Source organism: Zeus faber (assembly GCF_960531495.2).
Source record: "Zeus faber genome assembly, chromosome: 14".
Taxonomy (NCBI): Eukaryota; Metazoa; Chordata; class Actinopteri; order Zeiformes; family Zeidae; genus Zeus; species Zeus faber.
The window spans coordinates 9,254,390-9,272,298 of record NC_137200.1 but is presented as its reverse complement, the minus strand read 5'-3'; the positions used below and the strand labels follow the sequence as shown (position 1 = coordinate 9,272,298).

General features: G+C 43.4%; 2 protein-coding genes across 2 annotated transcripts; both read right to left on the bottom strand.

Annotated features, from left to right (window-relative positions):
• Positions 1–3,730: 3,730 nt before the first annotated feature.
• On the bottom strand, positions 3,731–11,363 carry bcl7ba (BAF chromatin remodeling complex subunit BCL7B a). Its single transcript, XM_080013743.1, has 6 exons — positions 11,200–11,363; positions 8,500–8,575; positions 8,284–8,383; positions 7,087–7,251; positions 6,136–6,212; positions 3,731–5,793 (listed from the first exon to the last, which is right to left on the bottom strand). Exons 1-6 carry the CDS (start codon positions 11,289–11,291, stop codon positions 5,707–5,709), a joined length of 597 nt encoding a protein of 198 aa, XP_079869869.1. The 5' UTR covers positions 11,292–11,363; the 3' UTR covers positions 3,731–5,706.
• Positions 11,364–11,646: 283 nt separating this feature from the next.
• Positions 11,647–16,290, bottom strand: tbl2 (transducin beta like 2). Its single transcript, XM_080013381.1, has 7 exons — positions 16,109–16,290; positions 15,314–15,435; positions 14,355–14,539; positions 13,655–13,806; positions 13,152–13,278; positions 12,741–12,893; positions 11,647–12,275 (listed from the first exon to the last, which is right to left on the bottom strand). Exons 1-7 carry the CDS (start codon positions 16,236–16,238, stop codon positions 11,813–11,815), a joined length of 1,332 nt encoding a protein of 443 aa, XP_079869507.1. The 5' UTR covers positions 16,239–16,290; the 3' UTR covers positions 11,647–11,812.
• Between the last annotated feature and the right edge of the window lie 1,619 nt (positions 16,291–17,909).

The window sequence follows — 17,909 nt, the reverse complement described above, 5'->3', positions numbered from 1 at the left end:
AACACTCAAAATACCATCATATGATAAGGGGCTGCCACAAAGGGGTTAAAATAAATAGGGTTGTTTTTTTTCGACAAATAATGTCACCTTGGTACGTAATGCATGGGAAATCAACACACCCAACACATTTCTTCCTGCGCCGAGGCCTTCAGAGATCTCCATGATCCATCTTTCCGGGGTAAGTGGTCGTGTCGTCGAGCTCTACGTGGTGTCGGCGGGGGGGGGGGTTTCGGGGTCAACGGGACTCGGCAGATGAGCCGCCCCGAAAAGGTGGGGTCCATCCCGAGCCTCTGTCCTGCAGAGCCGTAGCGCGTACGCAACAGCGGCTCTTATCCAGTCCCACGCTCTGCTCCGTTCCAACGCGGTGACGGAGCAGGTATCACCGTCAGCACCAATCGACGCCTCGCTGCCGGGGCAAACGTTGCGCCCTCACTTGAAATGGGAGACAGCCAAGAAAACAGGCTTTCCTTCCCTATGAAAAAAAGGTATGTCGGCACGCACGTATTGTCACTGGTAATTGGTTCAAGTATCTTGATCGATACCTCTGATTCTATTTCAACTGGCTATTTTCTTATTTTCAAGGAGAAATCTACTATGTATAGTTGCGGTCAAACTCGTTGCTTGCCATTGTAAATGACTGTGCTATCGGCTGATAGCCGCTGGATAACTTGGGGCCTGGGACAAAGATGCCATAGTGGGGCAGTGCCTACCTTGGGACAACCCTCTCGCTTTTTTTCCACCCGTGCTTCCAATAAGCAGTCGTTAAAATCTCTCCAACCAAAGGATTTTGCCAAAATGCAGGGAGACTACAGCATTGAAAAATCTCCCACAAACCCAATGGAACGCAGGAGCCATCGTGGGGACCTCCCTGGGGCCGGCTTTTAATATCATGGAAACCAACACCCACGTGACGGCAATAGCAGCCCAAAAGCACCAGTTCTGTGATCAGCACCTTGAGAAACCATTTAACAGTCAGGTAATACAGGCTTAGTGATGACAATGCGCACAGCCTGTTTTGTGAAAATGTCAAAGTTGAAACATCGAAATTGAAATTATATAACTGGATGGCAGCACGGCAGTCATGTCCAAAACATGTTGTGCATCTATTCACTTTGGCAGACAGCACAGCTTGTCAGTGCAACGTTATCTTGCTGGTTCAGCACATAACGGGTTTGTATCCGATCAGGAGAATATAATAACGGTAATTAATCTGCATAATCTAGCATTGTTCGATGCATTCCTCCTGTTTCCCGTCTCATATGTACATTCATACGCAGACGGCGGCACCAGCCGGTCAGCACAACGGCGTCCTCGCAAACAAACACAACTTGTTTTTATTGTGCGTACGCTGGCGCACTCGTAGCGAGGGACGAACACAAAGACGCAGTGTCCTGCAAGCCCCGCGAGCAAACGAGTCGCCGCTTCACCAACGGTTCAGAGAGACCTCCCCCTGCCTGTCACCGCTCCAAACATGACATGGCTGGTGGTGTGATGTGTTGGTCAGAGTTTAGGGGCAGAGTAACACAAGCGAAGACAAAGAACAAAGAAAACCAACCGCTGCGCTTGAAGACGTGCTTGGGGATTAACATGGAATCCGTAACAGTGCAGGATGAAAACAATTATCCGGTAAAGGCAGCAGGGAGTCATTTCCACATGGCCTCCTTTTACGGAAAAGTGTACAAGACACGTCTAGGGTCTGAGTGGCACTTTTAAGGAGAAAAATAATTAATTTCAAGAATAAATACACCGGCCTCCGTCGACACCGGACGTGTTTCAGTTTCCCGTCTTTGCAGCCGAGCTCCACGGATCGGACTCGCCGTCTTTCCCAATGAACTACTGTAGATGTAACTGCTCCGCCCCCTTCACAGATCAGCGCCACTGGGTCAAAATGTACCACTATTATTGTTCACCCCTTTCTGCACCAATTATGTCATCTCTCTTGGTTACATGCTTTAGCAGTTCCGAAAAAAATGTATATACATATACATACATATATGCATACATATATATGTATTTTTTTTGAGGGACAACTTTGCCTGCTCTCCAGTAATTGGGTTCCTTTGTCACATATGTGGAGAACAGGCACAAGCTACATGCAGATTGATGAACCACAAAAAGTTCCAATAAGAGCCGTTTTGCTGTTTTCTTTTCCTTTAATTGACATGTGATATGAGTAGTCATGTGCCTACGTCTTGCGCTGGCTCACTAAATGCATTTTCTTGTCTGGCCTCCAGAAATGTGTCCCTCGGGCATGGTCCTGCATTAAAATGTTTCCCCATCAATTATGGAGTTTCAGACTAGCTGAGCGCTGGTATACAACACCAAGTACTGCTGCTTCCAGTCTGGTCTGCTCTCTCTGACACATATAGAGATGAAGAAATGAATAGATAAATAAAAATAAATGATGCATGCATATTAAAAGATCACCAAACTTGAATTAAAGGGTAGGTCAACCATTTCTCAACCGAAGCATTTCATCTTGGTTCCCATCATACATCATTTATTGAGAAACTTACCGCTCTGCCGCAGCTTCTCACAAGGCTTGAATGCCGTTCAAATGGAGCTTTTAAGAGTTATTATTTTTCAAAAACAAGAAGCTCCTAATAGTCAGTCTTTATATTTTATATATATATATATATATATATATATATATATATATATATATATATATATATATATGTATATATATATATATATGTGTTAAAAAAATTGTTACATAATGTGTATTTTATCAGGTTTTATTGACTCCTTTGCACTTCCGCACATCAGCCCTTAATTTGAGAGACTAGAAACAGAAAGTTGTGCCACTTCACCTCCCCGCAGGAGTGATGGCCTCCTACTGTAGCCAAGGTTGAACTTTGGGTGTGCTGTGGTAATTGCAAAAGTAGTTCTAAATGACAATGTGATTATTATGGTCAGCGGCGGCTCAAGGTGAAACAGGATGAGGGGCTCAAAAAGAAAGTCGAAAAAACCTGTGACAAACTCACACGGCAGAACAGTGCTTCAGTGAAGCTATAGATATGGCTATAAGCTCACTATCGCAGGATTCCATCTAATAGTATGTACTGAAAGGATTTTATCATCGCGGAAAACAGTTTGTTCATTGGCCCCGAGGCAGAAGGAGTTGTACCGTAACATAACATATAATGGCATAAAACGCAGAGACGCAGCAGTTTAGCAATGTTGCAGAGTCTGCAAACATCGGAAACAGAAAACAGACAATTCCCCCAGAAATTCAGCGTTTTTTGTATTCTTTTTCATCTAACTTTCTATGAAATCACAAAACACAAAACGTATTCTTTGACGTCTGTCCCTCTGAGTAAGAGCTGTGAATCGTAAATCTGCAAATACATGTCCCCGCCGACTGTTTACTTCCGTGTTTAACTTCAAAACATCTCAAAAACTGCTCAAGTCCAGCTGGCTCATAGGCTGTAGGTGATAGATCTACAACGTGATCGATGACGTTTCCATCGGCAAACACAGTCTCGCTCCGGTGTTTGCCAAAGCATTAGAAGGTATTTATTTGTATTTTTCAAGTAAAAGCAGGATGGTTTCTTGTTGCCTGGGCCAATGGAATCATTTCTTACATGACGACACTGCAAAGATGAATAACTCTTAAATGTTCAAAAATGTATTGACCCACAGAGGTTGGACCCATGGACGTTCAAGTTTATTGAAAGCTAAAAATAAAAAACATCTAAAAAAAATCAATGGACTTATAAGGTAGAGTCCCAAAGTCAAAACAAGAAAAAAATGGATTAAAATACACAGACAAAAGGCATTTTTAAATGTGAGGTTTAGGGCCTTTTGGGGGTGGAAAGGTCATGGTCGTTTAAAATCCAATTCTTGAACCCCCTTGTGTCAATGTATTCTAAGTGACGATAGAGCATTTCATTAGTCGTGTCTAGAGCAGATAGTTTATGAGCGAGTACGGAGGGGAACGCCGCCGCCTACTGGCAGGAAAGTATATCTGGAGTAATGATTGTATTTCACTATGTTTAGAATATATAATTTTACTTTTCAATAAGCGAGCTTTTTGAAACAAAAGCTGGATTTATATTTGTAAATTACCATGACACCACCTGTCCTATTTTATTGTAAATTGTATCGACAGAAAAACAAAAAGTGAGTCGTGTGAGAATGTGAGAAGCTCGAAACGAATGTATAAATGAAGACCAAACAAGGACAAATGATTGTCTTATATAATTTGTGCTTAAAATTACAGTTGATACAAAATAATATATATATATATATTTTCTTTTACAAAATAAAATAAAACAATCATTTTGGAAATGGAAATATTCCTATATTAGACTCTTTGAGCCAGTTGACCACAACAGAACACCGCCTTCAGATAATGGAGCTCCTTCATGGGGCACATTCACTTCATATTTTCTTATTGCAAAAACCTTCCAGAACCCAGAATAACTGATCTAACAACATACAGTTATTAAGTTATATTTGTACAATTCAAATTATATATATATTTTTTTATTACATCCTATATTTGGGATGTCATTCCTCATCCCCAAGACACTGAATCCGAATGTGGACGCAGCAACTTCAAAAATGATAGAAAGTCAATTTCAAAAGAAAAATAAATAAATCACTGAGATTGTGTTTTTAGTTTCAGTGTACATGCTAGTCATAGAAAAGTTTTGGACCCATCATCTCTCAGTGTGCCTGTCACTCCAAGAGGCACATTTCATGTCCCATATTGACTTGTTTACCTGGGGTTTGTCCTGATCCCTGCATCTTTGGCTTGGAGATAGATATATACAGGATACTCGCTCTCTCATATATATATATATATATATATATATATATATATATATATATATATATAAATTTGGTTTTTGGTGCTGAAATTGGAATCAAATGAGCATTTCAAGACTGCGCACTTTGAGTCCCAGGTTGTGAACCCCCGACAGGAAGAGCCAAAAAGCTGTAAATTCCTCAAAGCGACTGATAAATTATTAAATCCTCCATTCTACTCGTTCTAAAGTTCCTGCCAAAATACAAACCTTGAATATTTGAAAACAGCCAGTATAAAAGGACCAGTGCAACACTTCGATATAGAAAAAAAAAACAGTTTTGGATGGGATACAATTCCTCTCAAGTGTCTCTGTTGCTTCAATGTTATATTTTTCGTACTCCTTTATTCAAGCCTAAAAAGTCACTTTTATTTTAAGTTTGGGGTATTGACTTAAATCTATTTCAAGTAAAACCTCTTTACATTTTGTTTTTTTTTGGGGGGGGGGGGGGTTTGCAGAAAGCGGCCCCCGACACAACTGAAGAAATACTCTACAAATATAAAAAAATTCAGTTAAACACTAAGTAGACTACAACGAGAAAAATAAACAAACTATAGAATACAACTACAATGCTCTAATACTAAATACAATTCAAGAGTCAAGGACTATCTCTTTGATTTTGAATGATTCCCTGGGAAAGCAATACTCGTTCTGTTGACTAGTTCGTGTTTTAGGTTGGCGGTCACACGTTTGAACGTTGTTTGGTTGTAATATCCTACGGTTGTTTTCACCCCCACTGGAAACAGCGCCCAGCTCTCTGAACGTCCATTTTGCACCTGGCAGGGAGAGGGTTGCATATCACCGCATGGCTTCAATAGGTCGGGCTTGGACGCCCCGCAGAAAACCTCGGAGCTGTGCCTCTTGAGAAACTGGGGCCCGGGCGGGGCGGGTGTCATCTCATGGCGGCGGCCGGCAGGACGGCGTTGTCCTCGGTGCAGACTTTCTTCAGCGGTGGTGCGATGGAGAAGTCCTCTTCCTCCTTTGGAGAGGGAACGTTTGAGTTCAGACGTTAGGACCCGAGGCCACGAGGCGGGTTTGTTGCTAGAAGACGTTTCAAACACAGAGTGTTTAAAAAAATAAATATTATAAAAACTTTCAGTATCCATCTAGAGGTTTCCCTCTGTCCGCGGTCTTAATTTGGATGTTTTTTTTAAGGTATGGAAATCGCTGCCATTTTCATATGTTAATCATTAACAGTTTATAGCTGAGCTTGTTCTCGCTCTATGTCTCCCTCCTATAAAGAGGAAGAGGCAAAAAGAGAACAACAGACAGGAGAGGACGGGCAAACGGCGAGCAAGGCGTGCGTGATGACACCGCTCACCTGGGATGCGACGGGCGACAGGTCTTCTTTGATGAGAGTCGGCGGTTCGTCGGCGAGTTCGCAAGGTGGCGATGGCTCTGAAAACATCCACAGTGAGAGGAACAACTTTCCACTTGTTTCACAAAAAAGATTTTCAAAGGCAAGTTGGTGAACTTTCGAGTGAAGCTAGCCACAAACTTTATGAGTGACATCTGTAAAAACGGTAACGGTCCAACTGAGAGACTAAAACCACTAATAGAGAGCACGGTGGGAAAGTCCAAAAGAAACCCCAACCCTTTCCAAATCTAGTATTCATAGGCAGGCTCTAATGTGTGCTCCGCCTTCCGTCTGATTTGCTCAAAAACATGGATGGATTTTTTTTTGCCTGCATCACACCAAGTCGGACAAATGAGAAAAACAAACCCAAAGTCCATTCATTCCTCGGGAGCCCATTCATTCCTTCCGCGCGCGGAAAGCCGGGACATGCTGCGGTGCGGACAGGTTTCCAACTCTATGAGCGGAAGTTACGTCAGTCAAGTTTTAAAAACAAAGTCAATTAGTCAAGAATATAAAATAATGACGTTACTAACGTGCGATTTAGATGTCACCATATTCACTATCAATAAATCTTTTTTTTATATAAACAAAGTGTCTATATTTTCTTTTTTATGGCACTTTGCAAATACTATATTAAGGGGGTTTTAAACTCTCGTGTCATGGAAAATGGTTCATGTCCAGCTGGGCAAACTACTCGCTCTCCCATTCTCCCTGACATCATTTGGGACGAACCCGGATGCAGATCGCCTGGTGGCCACTAGGGGGAGGACCCCGCTGCCAAGTGCGATTACAGATTTGGTGTGAATCAAGCTTGACTGATAATAACAACATTTTACTTTCCATCGCCACTTGTGTTAGAATTGAAAAATGATGACGTCAAAGGAGGAATTGATTTAATCGGTTTCAGCGTCTCACCCTCCAGGGCCTCCTGTCCCAGTGTCGGGGGCTGCGAGCTGTCTGTGCGGAATGGGACCATGGTGGCGGGGCTGAGCGGGTAGCTGGGCTGTGGGCTGGAGGTACTGCTGCTGTCCACCTTGGGCTGGTAGGCGTCTGAGAGGGAGCTCTGGTTACTCGTCTCATCTGGGGACGAAGGCGGGATGAAGAGAGATTATTCTCATTGATTGTTTTTCCCATTTATGTACTATTGAATCAATTTGACCTGGCCGAGACGGCAGCTTAAGTTTCAGAACAACAATATTAACAGACACAGTATAGGGTCACACTGCTACAAATCCTAAAGCAATACCTTAAATAGTTTAATTAAGGAAGAAAAAAGAGATAGGTACCACAACACGGAAGTTACAAGTGCTTTAAATTTGTCCTTTGGTTTGTAGTCTTGCTGGACACTATTCCCAGCAGCCAGAGTTTTTTCTGCACTAACTGTGATCATGGATCATAGTTACAGTCGGCTCGCTGTACAGTAAACATACATAGGTAAGCAGGAAGGTCACCGAAAAGGATTTATAAATAAATAAAAAACAACATAGATAGCCAGCCAGCCCTGGAATAAAGTGTACAATGATGAGGAAGGGTTTCACAGATTGTTTGCAACATTAGAGCACTGTGAAAACTTCTAAATTTGTCAATAGCATTGCCTCAAGGGTTGACGCGGTTACCGGTGTTATACGGTGTTCAGACGTACACTGATTACATTACTTGCCCCCACCGTCGTTTTTTTTTTTTTATAACAACAAAACCTATGTAAAATATTTCATTAATTTTCGCATATAAGCGCCAACGTTCATCAAATGAAAAAATAAAATTCAAATTTGTCAAATACTAAGCGTGTTATCAATACTTAGTCTGACGCTAAGAAAGTGAAAGTGGCTCCTTGTGCGCGCACAGCAGAGTCGCCAACAGAGTCTGCTTATCACAGACGGAGAGGAGAGAAGGCTTCAGGAGACCCGAGATTAGGCAGAGATCGGGACCTGTCTCACTCCCTCTGCAATTAGCGCCCATGCATTACAGGGACACTCCATGGCATTCCTCACCGTGGCATCCCTAATTGCTTCAACTCAACAGTTCTTCCTATTTTGACAATATTCTCACATTTTGTTTTCAAATTTGGAGAGAAAGTGAATCATCAAATAACATTCAGCCGTGAGTAAATACCGTGAAAGTCAAGCAGAGATGAGTTGGCATTCTCCGACGCCAGGTCGCCGCCGAAGCTGTTCAGCTGCCCGACCACGCCTTCTAAAATCTTCTGCTCCTTCTGCTTACCGAAAAGGTAAGCCAAGAATAAAGAACACAGAACACGGCCAAATTCAACTTGAGCTACACCAGGGTCATTTAACCATTTCATTAGTGAAAAATAAAGCATTTTCTTACCACTTTCGTGTCCACGACAGGTACCCACTTAAAAATCTTTAAAGACGTATCTGCAACCGTCACCCACTTCTTCTCCCTATACAAAAAAAAAAAGGATTGACTGAACGGTGAATTATTTTTTCTGGCTAAAAATGATCATCATTTTGTCAGCTTGGTCAAAAGGTGAAAAGCTAAGAAAAATGGGAAATGGGATATTGCCCAAAGTTCTCAACAGTAGAAAAATCCATCGGACAGTTTTCTAAATTGAATGTCATTACTTTTGACTAGTAGAGGGTTGGGTTGGATCGGGAATCTCGTGGGACCCACGGAAGAGGGAAAAGTCTCGGCTTGCGAGAAGTCGGGAGGAATTTATTTTTCGCTAGATTTAAAGCTAAACTGGAATTCAGGCAGTGTGCTTTTTTTCTACTTATTTGCTGTAGTGAACAGTGGAGAGAGACAGGAAGTGTGGGGAAGAGACACTCAGCAAATGACAGCAGGCTGGGTTTGAACCCGGGTTGCTGCAGGCATCGCGTTCAGCTGAACGTACCACTGGAACTACCCTCCCCCCCTTGCAGGAGTTACACCAGGAGGTGTAGTAGCAGAGCCCGTAGGATCATGAAGGATCCTCATCACCCCAACAACGGACTGTTTCAGCTGCTGCGGTCAGGCAAGCGCCTCCGCAGTCACACAGCGAGAACAGAGAGACTGAGACGGAGTTTCTTCCCTCAAGCCATCAGAACTGTCAACGCTGACCTCACCAGGGGTCCTAACTGAGCCATACACATAGGCTCAACTACCTACTGTACTATATGTAGCATACTGTACCGCATACTGTATCACTGTTCAGGGTTGTTCGTGATGCCGTATTGCTGCGCCGTACTGTTGTATACTGTGCTGTATTATCCCAAACACTACTCCCTCTATTCACATTCACATGCCACTTTAATTCACATGCCACTTTAAATGCACATATCTGTATATACATAAGCATATTCCTTCTATCTATTCCATTTTATTTCAATTTATTTTTATTGTATTTTATTCTTTATATTTTTATCTTATTCTATAAGTATTCCACTTACTGTATTACGTTTTAGGAGTCAGTTAGTCGGTCTATTAGAAAGGAATTTTCTACTTTTTATTTTATTTAATTTTTTATTTTTTCCTAGGACATATTGTGTGCTATCACCGGGTGCGTTGCATTACATTTCACTGCATATATGTATGGAAGTATGTATATGTATGTGACAAATAAAAAAAATCTTGAATCTTGAATCTTGCCTATAAGGTACACATGCTTTACTGGTTGATCAGTGTTTGATCAACGGTGTTGAATGCAGTTTATTATGCAGCTGCTACTTCAACACGGGGGAGTTATAACAACAAATGTGTGGTTATTTGCCCAAAATAATTTCAGGAAATCAGTTAAACACGTTTTTCCACTAATTGGATTAGTACAGATGAGTGAGTGCGGGGCTGTCGTGCCGTGTATCGTCAGGGCTCGCTAGGTGTGCCGTGAAAATGTTTCAAATTCCATTAGCTCCTGTGTTGCACAATACAAACTGTAAGGCTGAACAGAACAGAAGCTCCGTGCTCATCAGAACAAGCTCAAGTTACACCATGAAAGTGCGAGCTACCAGTCGGCCAAAATCACACCTACTGTGTTTGTGCCGTTTGAAGTGGTTCACAGGATAGTGGTGAAGTGCCGTGGGGTTATTTCATTGTGAAAGGTGTGCCGTGGCAGAAAAAAGGTATTGGTCTAATCAGTGCCACTGCCAGTCATGACGTCATGGAGAAGTTGCTTATTGGTCGAGAATTGAACCGTAGCCCCGTTCAACGATGTCAGATACTCAATCCTGCAGCAATAGCAGAAAACCCATTGAGAGGAAGGACAGAGATGATTTGTCTAACTACCTTGTATCACTAACCAGCCCCCCAAGCGTCACGGTCGGTTTATCGACGATTTAATGGACCGCAGCACCGCATTCTATTAGGAGTATAAGCGGATGTTGATGTGAATTCATTTGGTGGCAGTTATCACGCTAGCCCCCGGAAGACAGAGCTCAGTGAGTAGAACTAACGGAGGACAAGGCTAATCTGATCGCTGGGGAAACCCCCATCTCTGAATCAACGTCCGGTTGATGTCAGCAGAGTCCTGTGTCGGACGGGAAGATGGGAAGTTCAACGTTTATAAGGCGCCGCCATTCGATGTATGTGCGTTGTTTAAAAAAAAAAACAACAACAAAAAAACAAACAAACAAACAAAGAAAGGGTTAGATCTGGATGAACCCGGATGCTGATTTGAAATAATAATAATAATAATAATAATAATAATAAATGAGTAAGTCAGTAAGTAAGTCGGTAAATAACGTTTCGAATGGAACTCTGGGATTTGTAGTGTAATCCATCCGACGCGGAGGGTTTAATGGATTACCACTTTAACGCCAGGATTAATTCGAACCAACAAATAAAAGCAGAGAAAACTATGAAGGCTAACACTAATGTACTAATGTAATACATATATATATATATAGCAAATATTATGTCCCCTGGCTTTTTGATTGGCCGTGTGTTTCGCTCGTGTATGTAACTCAACACAACAGTAGTAGATATGCTTTGAACGACTCGCCGTTGAGAGCTAGCCAAAGCGGGAAGAGACACTAAACTCGCCCGCTGTTCTCGCTCGGTATCTCCCGAACCACGAGCGTAGTTTGCACCTACCATCTCCGGACTCGCTCAATGGCCGCCATCACTTTTTTCATGTCGTCCTTGGCGCGACTTCGAGTCTCGGCCCGCACCGAGCGTCCCGACATGTTTGGGGATCGATTTTGGGGGTTTTTGGTTTTTTTGGTTTTGAAGCCGCGAGCCCTTCACCCTCCGTCGCTTCTTCCGAGTTCAGTTCGCAGAACTCGAGTTCTCGCGAGAGCTTCGAGTCGCGTTTTGCGGGAGACCAGTTTCTCGCACTTGAAATGGGTGTCCAGCAGAGGGCGCCCGATGAGTAAGAAATAATGTGGGTCGATCTACCCTTTACAAGGGCTCCTCCTCTTACTCAATGTAGGCTTCCCTTTTGATAAGGTAAATTAACTCACTCTCATGTTATGTATTAACATGGTATATTAACAGGGCAATCAATAAAATGAAAGACAAGTTTCAAGACATTATAAAAACCACATAGTCTTTATTAAAATGTCAGGCAAATGGCATTATTCCCTGTCAAGAGTCAAATCCAGCCCATTTAGTGAAGGCGAGGCAGAGGGCGATAGAGATCGAGATTTACAAAAAGGTCAAGTAAGACGGTGATGACGTTGGGACCGGGAAGTGGGCTCTTTCTTCCTTAGTGTGCAGGGGGAGCCGCCAACACGGTGTCCAGTGCGTTCTGTGCCTCCTGTATCTGCTGCTGCAGTCTCTGTTTCATGGCCTCGTTCTGGGCCTTCCTCAGCATGTCTTGCATATCCTTGATGGCAGCGCGGTAGCCCGGCGCGTTGTGGATCACGCGAATGGCCCGGTCGCCACTGCACACCAAGAAGCGACCGTTGATGTCGAACCGCAGGTCTGTGATTTCACCGACGTGGACCCCCTGGAGCTCTTCTTCCAGATTGCCGCTCACCGCGTCAAACATGGCCACGTCGCAGCCATCGCTGACGGCCACCACTCGGCCGTCAGGCGACAGCGCAATCCTGCTGCCCTGCGAGGAGTTACAGGACACGGTCCTCAGGAGGTAGGGGTCCTGCTGCTTTTTATACTCTACATCTGTGTTCCACAGCTTCCATGTGCCATCCTTGGACAGAGTGACCATTCTATGGTGAACAAGGAATAATAAAACTGAATTAAAGTCAAGTGAATACATACATACGCCCAAAACATTAAGCATCTGCACAAAAGCCTCTGCTAAATGATGATGTAATTGAATGCAGTTGAATGAACGAACTACGTGCACACATGATGTAGCGACGCGCCAGCTGCAAATTTCCACAGTCGTATCTTAGAGAAGTCGGTGGCAAGTCGATACAAATTTTTGTGACTATCGCTACTCGTATCTGGGATTAGTGGTAAGTAGAGGCAGTCGTAAGTCGAGGTACCACTGTACCAACTAACTCACTAAGGCTTTGTTTTTCTGGGCTTAACCATCAAATATTAAACAGGTTTCAATCAAAATCAAATTGAGTGTTTGATTTAGAGCCGAGCTAAACTCCATTTATACTTCTCAGGGGTGCAGAGCCACAGAAATGTCTGCTGTCGCAAACGCATTGAAATGGTCTCACCTCTGAGAATCATTGGAGAAGGCGAAGAAGTGAACGCCCGCCGAATGGCCCTTCAGGTCGAACGCTCGCGCCACTTCTTTAAATTCACCACTTTTACCAAAGCACACTTCCCACACTTTCACATCAGGGGTAAAGCCACAGGAGGCCACGAACCTGTTAAAACACAAGGCGACGGTAAGTAAACATCAATTTAAGCATGCTTGTTCTCAGGAAATTTCAACATAAAATTGAATGAAATTAATTACAATTAAAATCACATGTTTTCATGACCAGTCATTCAAATACATTCATACATCACCTGAGTTATAAATCAAGAAAATACATCACCCAAATCTGCCTCCTGGGGGATTAATAAATAAATATATATATATATTATATATTTTTTCCACTTTTGAAAGACGTTTTCAGGACCTGCCACATGGAGAGATGGCAGCATGAGAGTTGGTCATCTGGTTAGTGTTAATGGAGGCCAGGACCTCTCCCTTCAGATCCCAGATGTGGATGCTGGTATCGGAAGAGGCACTCATGATGAACTTGCCTGCGGGGGAAACGCACAGCAGGACGACAGAGGACAGCTGCTATTAAATCCCATTAATCCTTTTTTTTTATTATTATTATTCTTTCAAGGTAGTTAAAGGCTAAGTTTGCAATTTTTCAACCTAACCAAATCTTGGTTCCCATCATTTATGTTCGTAGCACAACCTCGCCTAACGCTTGACTATCGAGACACTCTGCTGCAGCTGCTTTCTGTGCTTGAATGCAGTCCAATGGGGCAAACGTTTAAGCCTTAACATTGAATATCATTTTCGAAAATGTCTGTCAAATTTCTTACAACAGTTTTGGCTGCACTCAAGGTTGTAATAGTTAACAAAAACTGACACCACACCCAGAGTTAATGTTCTCAAACTTAATACCTGTTTCCGCAATGCCAATATTGAGGATGCTGCCCTTGTGTTTCTGCATAAAGTCCTCAGGAGCAGCTTTGAACGTGAAGAAACCGTCGTCCTTCTTGATCATTTTGAATATTCGAATGGTATCTCCATTGGCCAGCCACGTGATAAAGGCCCTGAATAGTAAAAAGCAATGAGTTAGACCTGCTAATCCTGCCCTCCAGTGATGCAAAAAACATACTTCCCAATATTAACTTTCAATTACCGTGGAACATCGGTCTACAATAAACAAATAACATTACTCTACTAGATGTTGAGAAATCCCAGTGCTAAATAAACAGGCAAAACAGTTTTTGAAATCAAATTCAAACAGATGTGGAATCAAGCCTACCATTTTTCTTTTAATTCCAGGACTTTAGACACAATATATTCCTTTTTAAATTGAAGGTTACAAATCAGAATGTTGAACATTTTGCCAGTGTTCGGTGCCAATTCTCCTGACACTGAATATTGTACCTCCGCCTCGTGTGTAACCTCGAGAGAAAGCTTGGGCTGTATGTATTTCTATGGAAACAGCATCTAAACTATTCAGAGGACCAAACCCAAAGGGAGATAAATCCCACTTTTCTTTTTAAGCATTCTTGGTTGTTCGTTTATGACGCTCGCTACAATCGACAACCCATGTCATATTGTAGGACAAGGCCTGTGTGTATTTGTTGGGCACCTTGAGTCTGGGCTGAAGCGGACCAGTGTGGCGTGGTCCAGCTCGATGTTGGCCCTCAGACACTTGTGTTCTCGATCCAGGAAGTCCTTGGTGCTCCAGATCCTGACGGTGCGATCATCTGCACAGGAGGCCAGGTACTTCCCATTGCTGCTGAAGTCCAGGCATGTTACATTCCCGCCATGGCTCTGGGAGTAGCAACACAGATCAATAGAGGCTCAATACAGACATTTGGGGAAAGGATCGACCCAGAAAAGCCGCTTCTTGGGTCAGAACCACTGAGTAACTATATCTGTCACAATTATTACATGACTGGAAAAAAGAGCTTGGTTTTCTAGAGCTTACTGTGTTGTCCAATGTCCAAGAGCAATAATTCACTTACCAGCAAAGTGCCCCAAAATAATAATACATCATTCTCTATTTAGGGCTGATTGCTGGGGAAATTGCATTCACTGCAGTACACAGACGTTATCGGACAATAACGTCTTTAAGTTTTAGAGTGGTGCCTTTTCTAGTCGCAGATAATGAAAAAATAAATTCAACAAAAAATCAATTTTCTAAATAAGTGAAGGATCCTAAAGAACGAGGACCACTAAAAGGAGGAAACAAAGAAAAGCTCCAACCCTTCACTCACACACACACACACACACACACACACACACACACACACACACACACACACACACACACACACACTTTTAAAGGTAAATCTGACATGCCATCAGCAAAACTGGATTCACCAATCATTCTTGAATGTTGTACCTTTTTTATATGACAACACCGTCTGTTGGAACTACTTTTCTGCGTTTAATATTCAATGCTGATCCAATTAGATAGATCCAAACTTCCCATCAAAACATTTTGGTAGTCTGGTCTTGTCAGCCACAAACATATTGACAGGAAGCGTTGCAAAGACAGCGCTGAAGAGAAAAGATTTCTCTTAGAAGTGAAGTTAAGTTTACCTTCAAAGAGGATGCCAGCAGAGGGTGGCTGAAGGCTTGCTGGGCTTTGTCCTTTCGGGTGCGCTGCTTTTCCAGCTTCTGTTTCTTGGTACTGGGGGCCTTGTTTAGTGTGCTCTCTTCAGCTGCAGGAAGAGCGGTTGGCATGTACATTAAATAGGATGACTTACTAGTAGCTTGTTACCTTTAATGCAAGGAAGTCTTGAGAATACTACACCCAAATTATTGCCTGATGAATAAACGCACACCAGTCTGGATTTTGTTACACTCTACCCCCAAAAAGGCAATACATTCAGGAGACTTTATTACAAGTTGAACTTTTCCAAACAATATGAGATATTCCTTTATTTTGTAATAACTTAAAACCGACTCGCCCAGCCCGTGGCCTAGCCTTTTGATTAAATTGATCCTGTGCAACCATTCTGTATATTTGGTTTGTTTTAGACTGTCACGCCTTGTTATGGCCAAACAAACGATTTGCATAAAGCGATTCCGATTGTGATTATGACGTCTCCTATGGCGGGCCACCAACTTTGTGCTGTCCACGAGTGACACCTGTCGTACGAGTGGCCGGTACTTCAGCAAAGACTCTTAAGGCATTTCATGTTTTGTCCAGCTGGAACAAGAAAATCGGCGTCAATAAAATCTAAAAGTATTCCACTCCCACCCGTCCCCATGACTACTCAATCGTCTCAACTATTCAATAGTCACATGATACCCCACTCGTAACTGGAGTCAATGGAGTTCTGTCCAGCCGACAAGCTAACGGAGTTTAGCTAGTTGGCGCACAGTTCTTACCGACTGTCTCCGTGGTCTCGTCCGCCGGCTCCCTTGTTTCCACATGTTGTCTCCCGGCGACTACCACCACAACGAAAATTAGGAGGGCTCCGACGAGCAGAGTCAAGGCCAAAAGAGCAGCCGGCTCCATCTCCGAAGAGATTCTGCCACGTAGTTCGCGACGCTAGCGACCACGCCGAGCACTGCTGGGACGAGGCGGGCGCTGCGCTGCGCATGCGTCACAAATCCACTTCCGATGGGTCCGTCGCTTGGAAACCTCGTCGATAGTGATGCAGGGCGACTCGGTCGCAGCGAACGAATCTTTTTAAAATGACTCGGGAGTCTGGAGTCACTCCGGCACAAAAAAGGGGGGAGCGGGCATTACTTCATATTGAATGTAGAACATACCATCTATAGATTTACAGTAGTTTTTTCAATAGTCGGATTAATATTTAGGTGGCATTGATCGCGAGTGGTTATAATTTCTTTTTTGTTTGTATTTGATAAGTAGTACAATTTTTCATGTTTTATATTGACAGCTGAGTGACCAGGGCGGGACAGGCCATCCCAAGCAGATGGTTTGAAATAACTGGATTTGTTGAACAGTGTCGCTATCGTTGTTTCATCATCAATAACGTTTCCATTGATCCTCACTGGTTGAATAGTAAGTTATTTAGCCACTTTGTATTTAAATGACTCCCGATGCCTACAATATCCTATTGAATTTGTTATGCCAACATTAGTAAATTACGTTCGATTGGGGAAATAGAGTAATACTATGCAAATATTTTGATGATCAGAGAATGATGAAGGTTTAACATCTGTTGAATTATTATTTTTTTTTTAAGTCTTTAGAGATCAGAAGTCAGTATGTGATTGGCTCAAGGGAGCTGGTACACCATGTGCATGACTTCTGAAGAGGATAAGATTCCTTTTACCGTCCACAGGCATTGTATCATAGTAAAAAAAAAAAGAAAACGGAATAAAACATGGCTCCATTGGCTTATTCGGGTTGTGGCAGCTATGTCGGTGGAGCAGGACAGCCGGTTGTCCACAATCACGGACAACCGCGTTTCAAGGTTCTCAGCGGTCTGAGAGGGCAATATGGTGTCGTTCGCGATGGTGACGGAGAGGTCTGTGCGAGGGCAGTCGCTTCCCAGAGAGAAATAGTAGATTCATCTAGTCCAGATTGAGCTTCGGGTGGCGCCCAGACATGTTGAAAACATGCGGATCGACTCGTGTTTCGAGGGGGAGCTCTGCTCGGTTTCATCTACAAAGCGGTGATAGGCGAAGCCACGGGGGATCACACCACCGAGGGATTTAATGTAGGAGAACAGCAGAGGCCCCGGGGCTGGAGCCCTGAGGGACACCAGCGTTTAGAGCGCAAGGCCTGGACAGGGAACCTCTCCATGAGAGCTGGAATCAGCGATCGGCCAAGTATGACTCAACTCAGGAGCGCGCAGATCCTCTAGTTCCAAGCTCAGAGAGGCAGGAGAGAAGCATTTGGTGATCATCCGTGTCACTGGCGTCAAATAAGTCAAAGAGAATCAGGACAGACGATAGCGGTGGAGCCCCGGCAGTATGAAGATCCTCCACTACAACAGAGGAGAGCGGTCTCGTCGGAGGGCGAAGCCTTAAAAACTGGATTAAAGCAAAGGGAGGACGTCGTTCTGAGAGAGGTAGAGAGTCGATCGGAGACGGCTTGCTCAATGGTTTCGGATAACAAGCAGCGAAGTGACACGGTTCTGTGGTTCTGGACGGCAGCTGGGTCAAGGGAGGGTATCATTAGTAGAGGCTTGACTGGGGCAGACTTTAGGGCAGT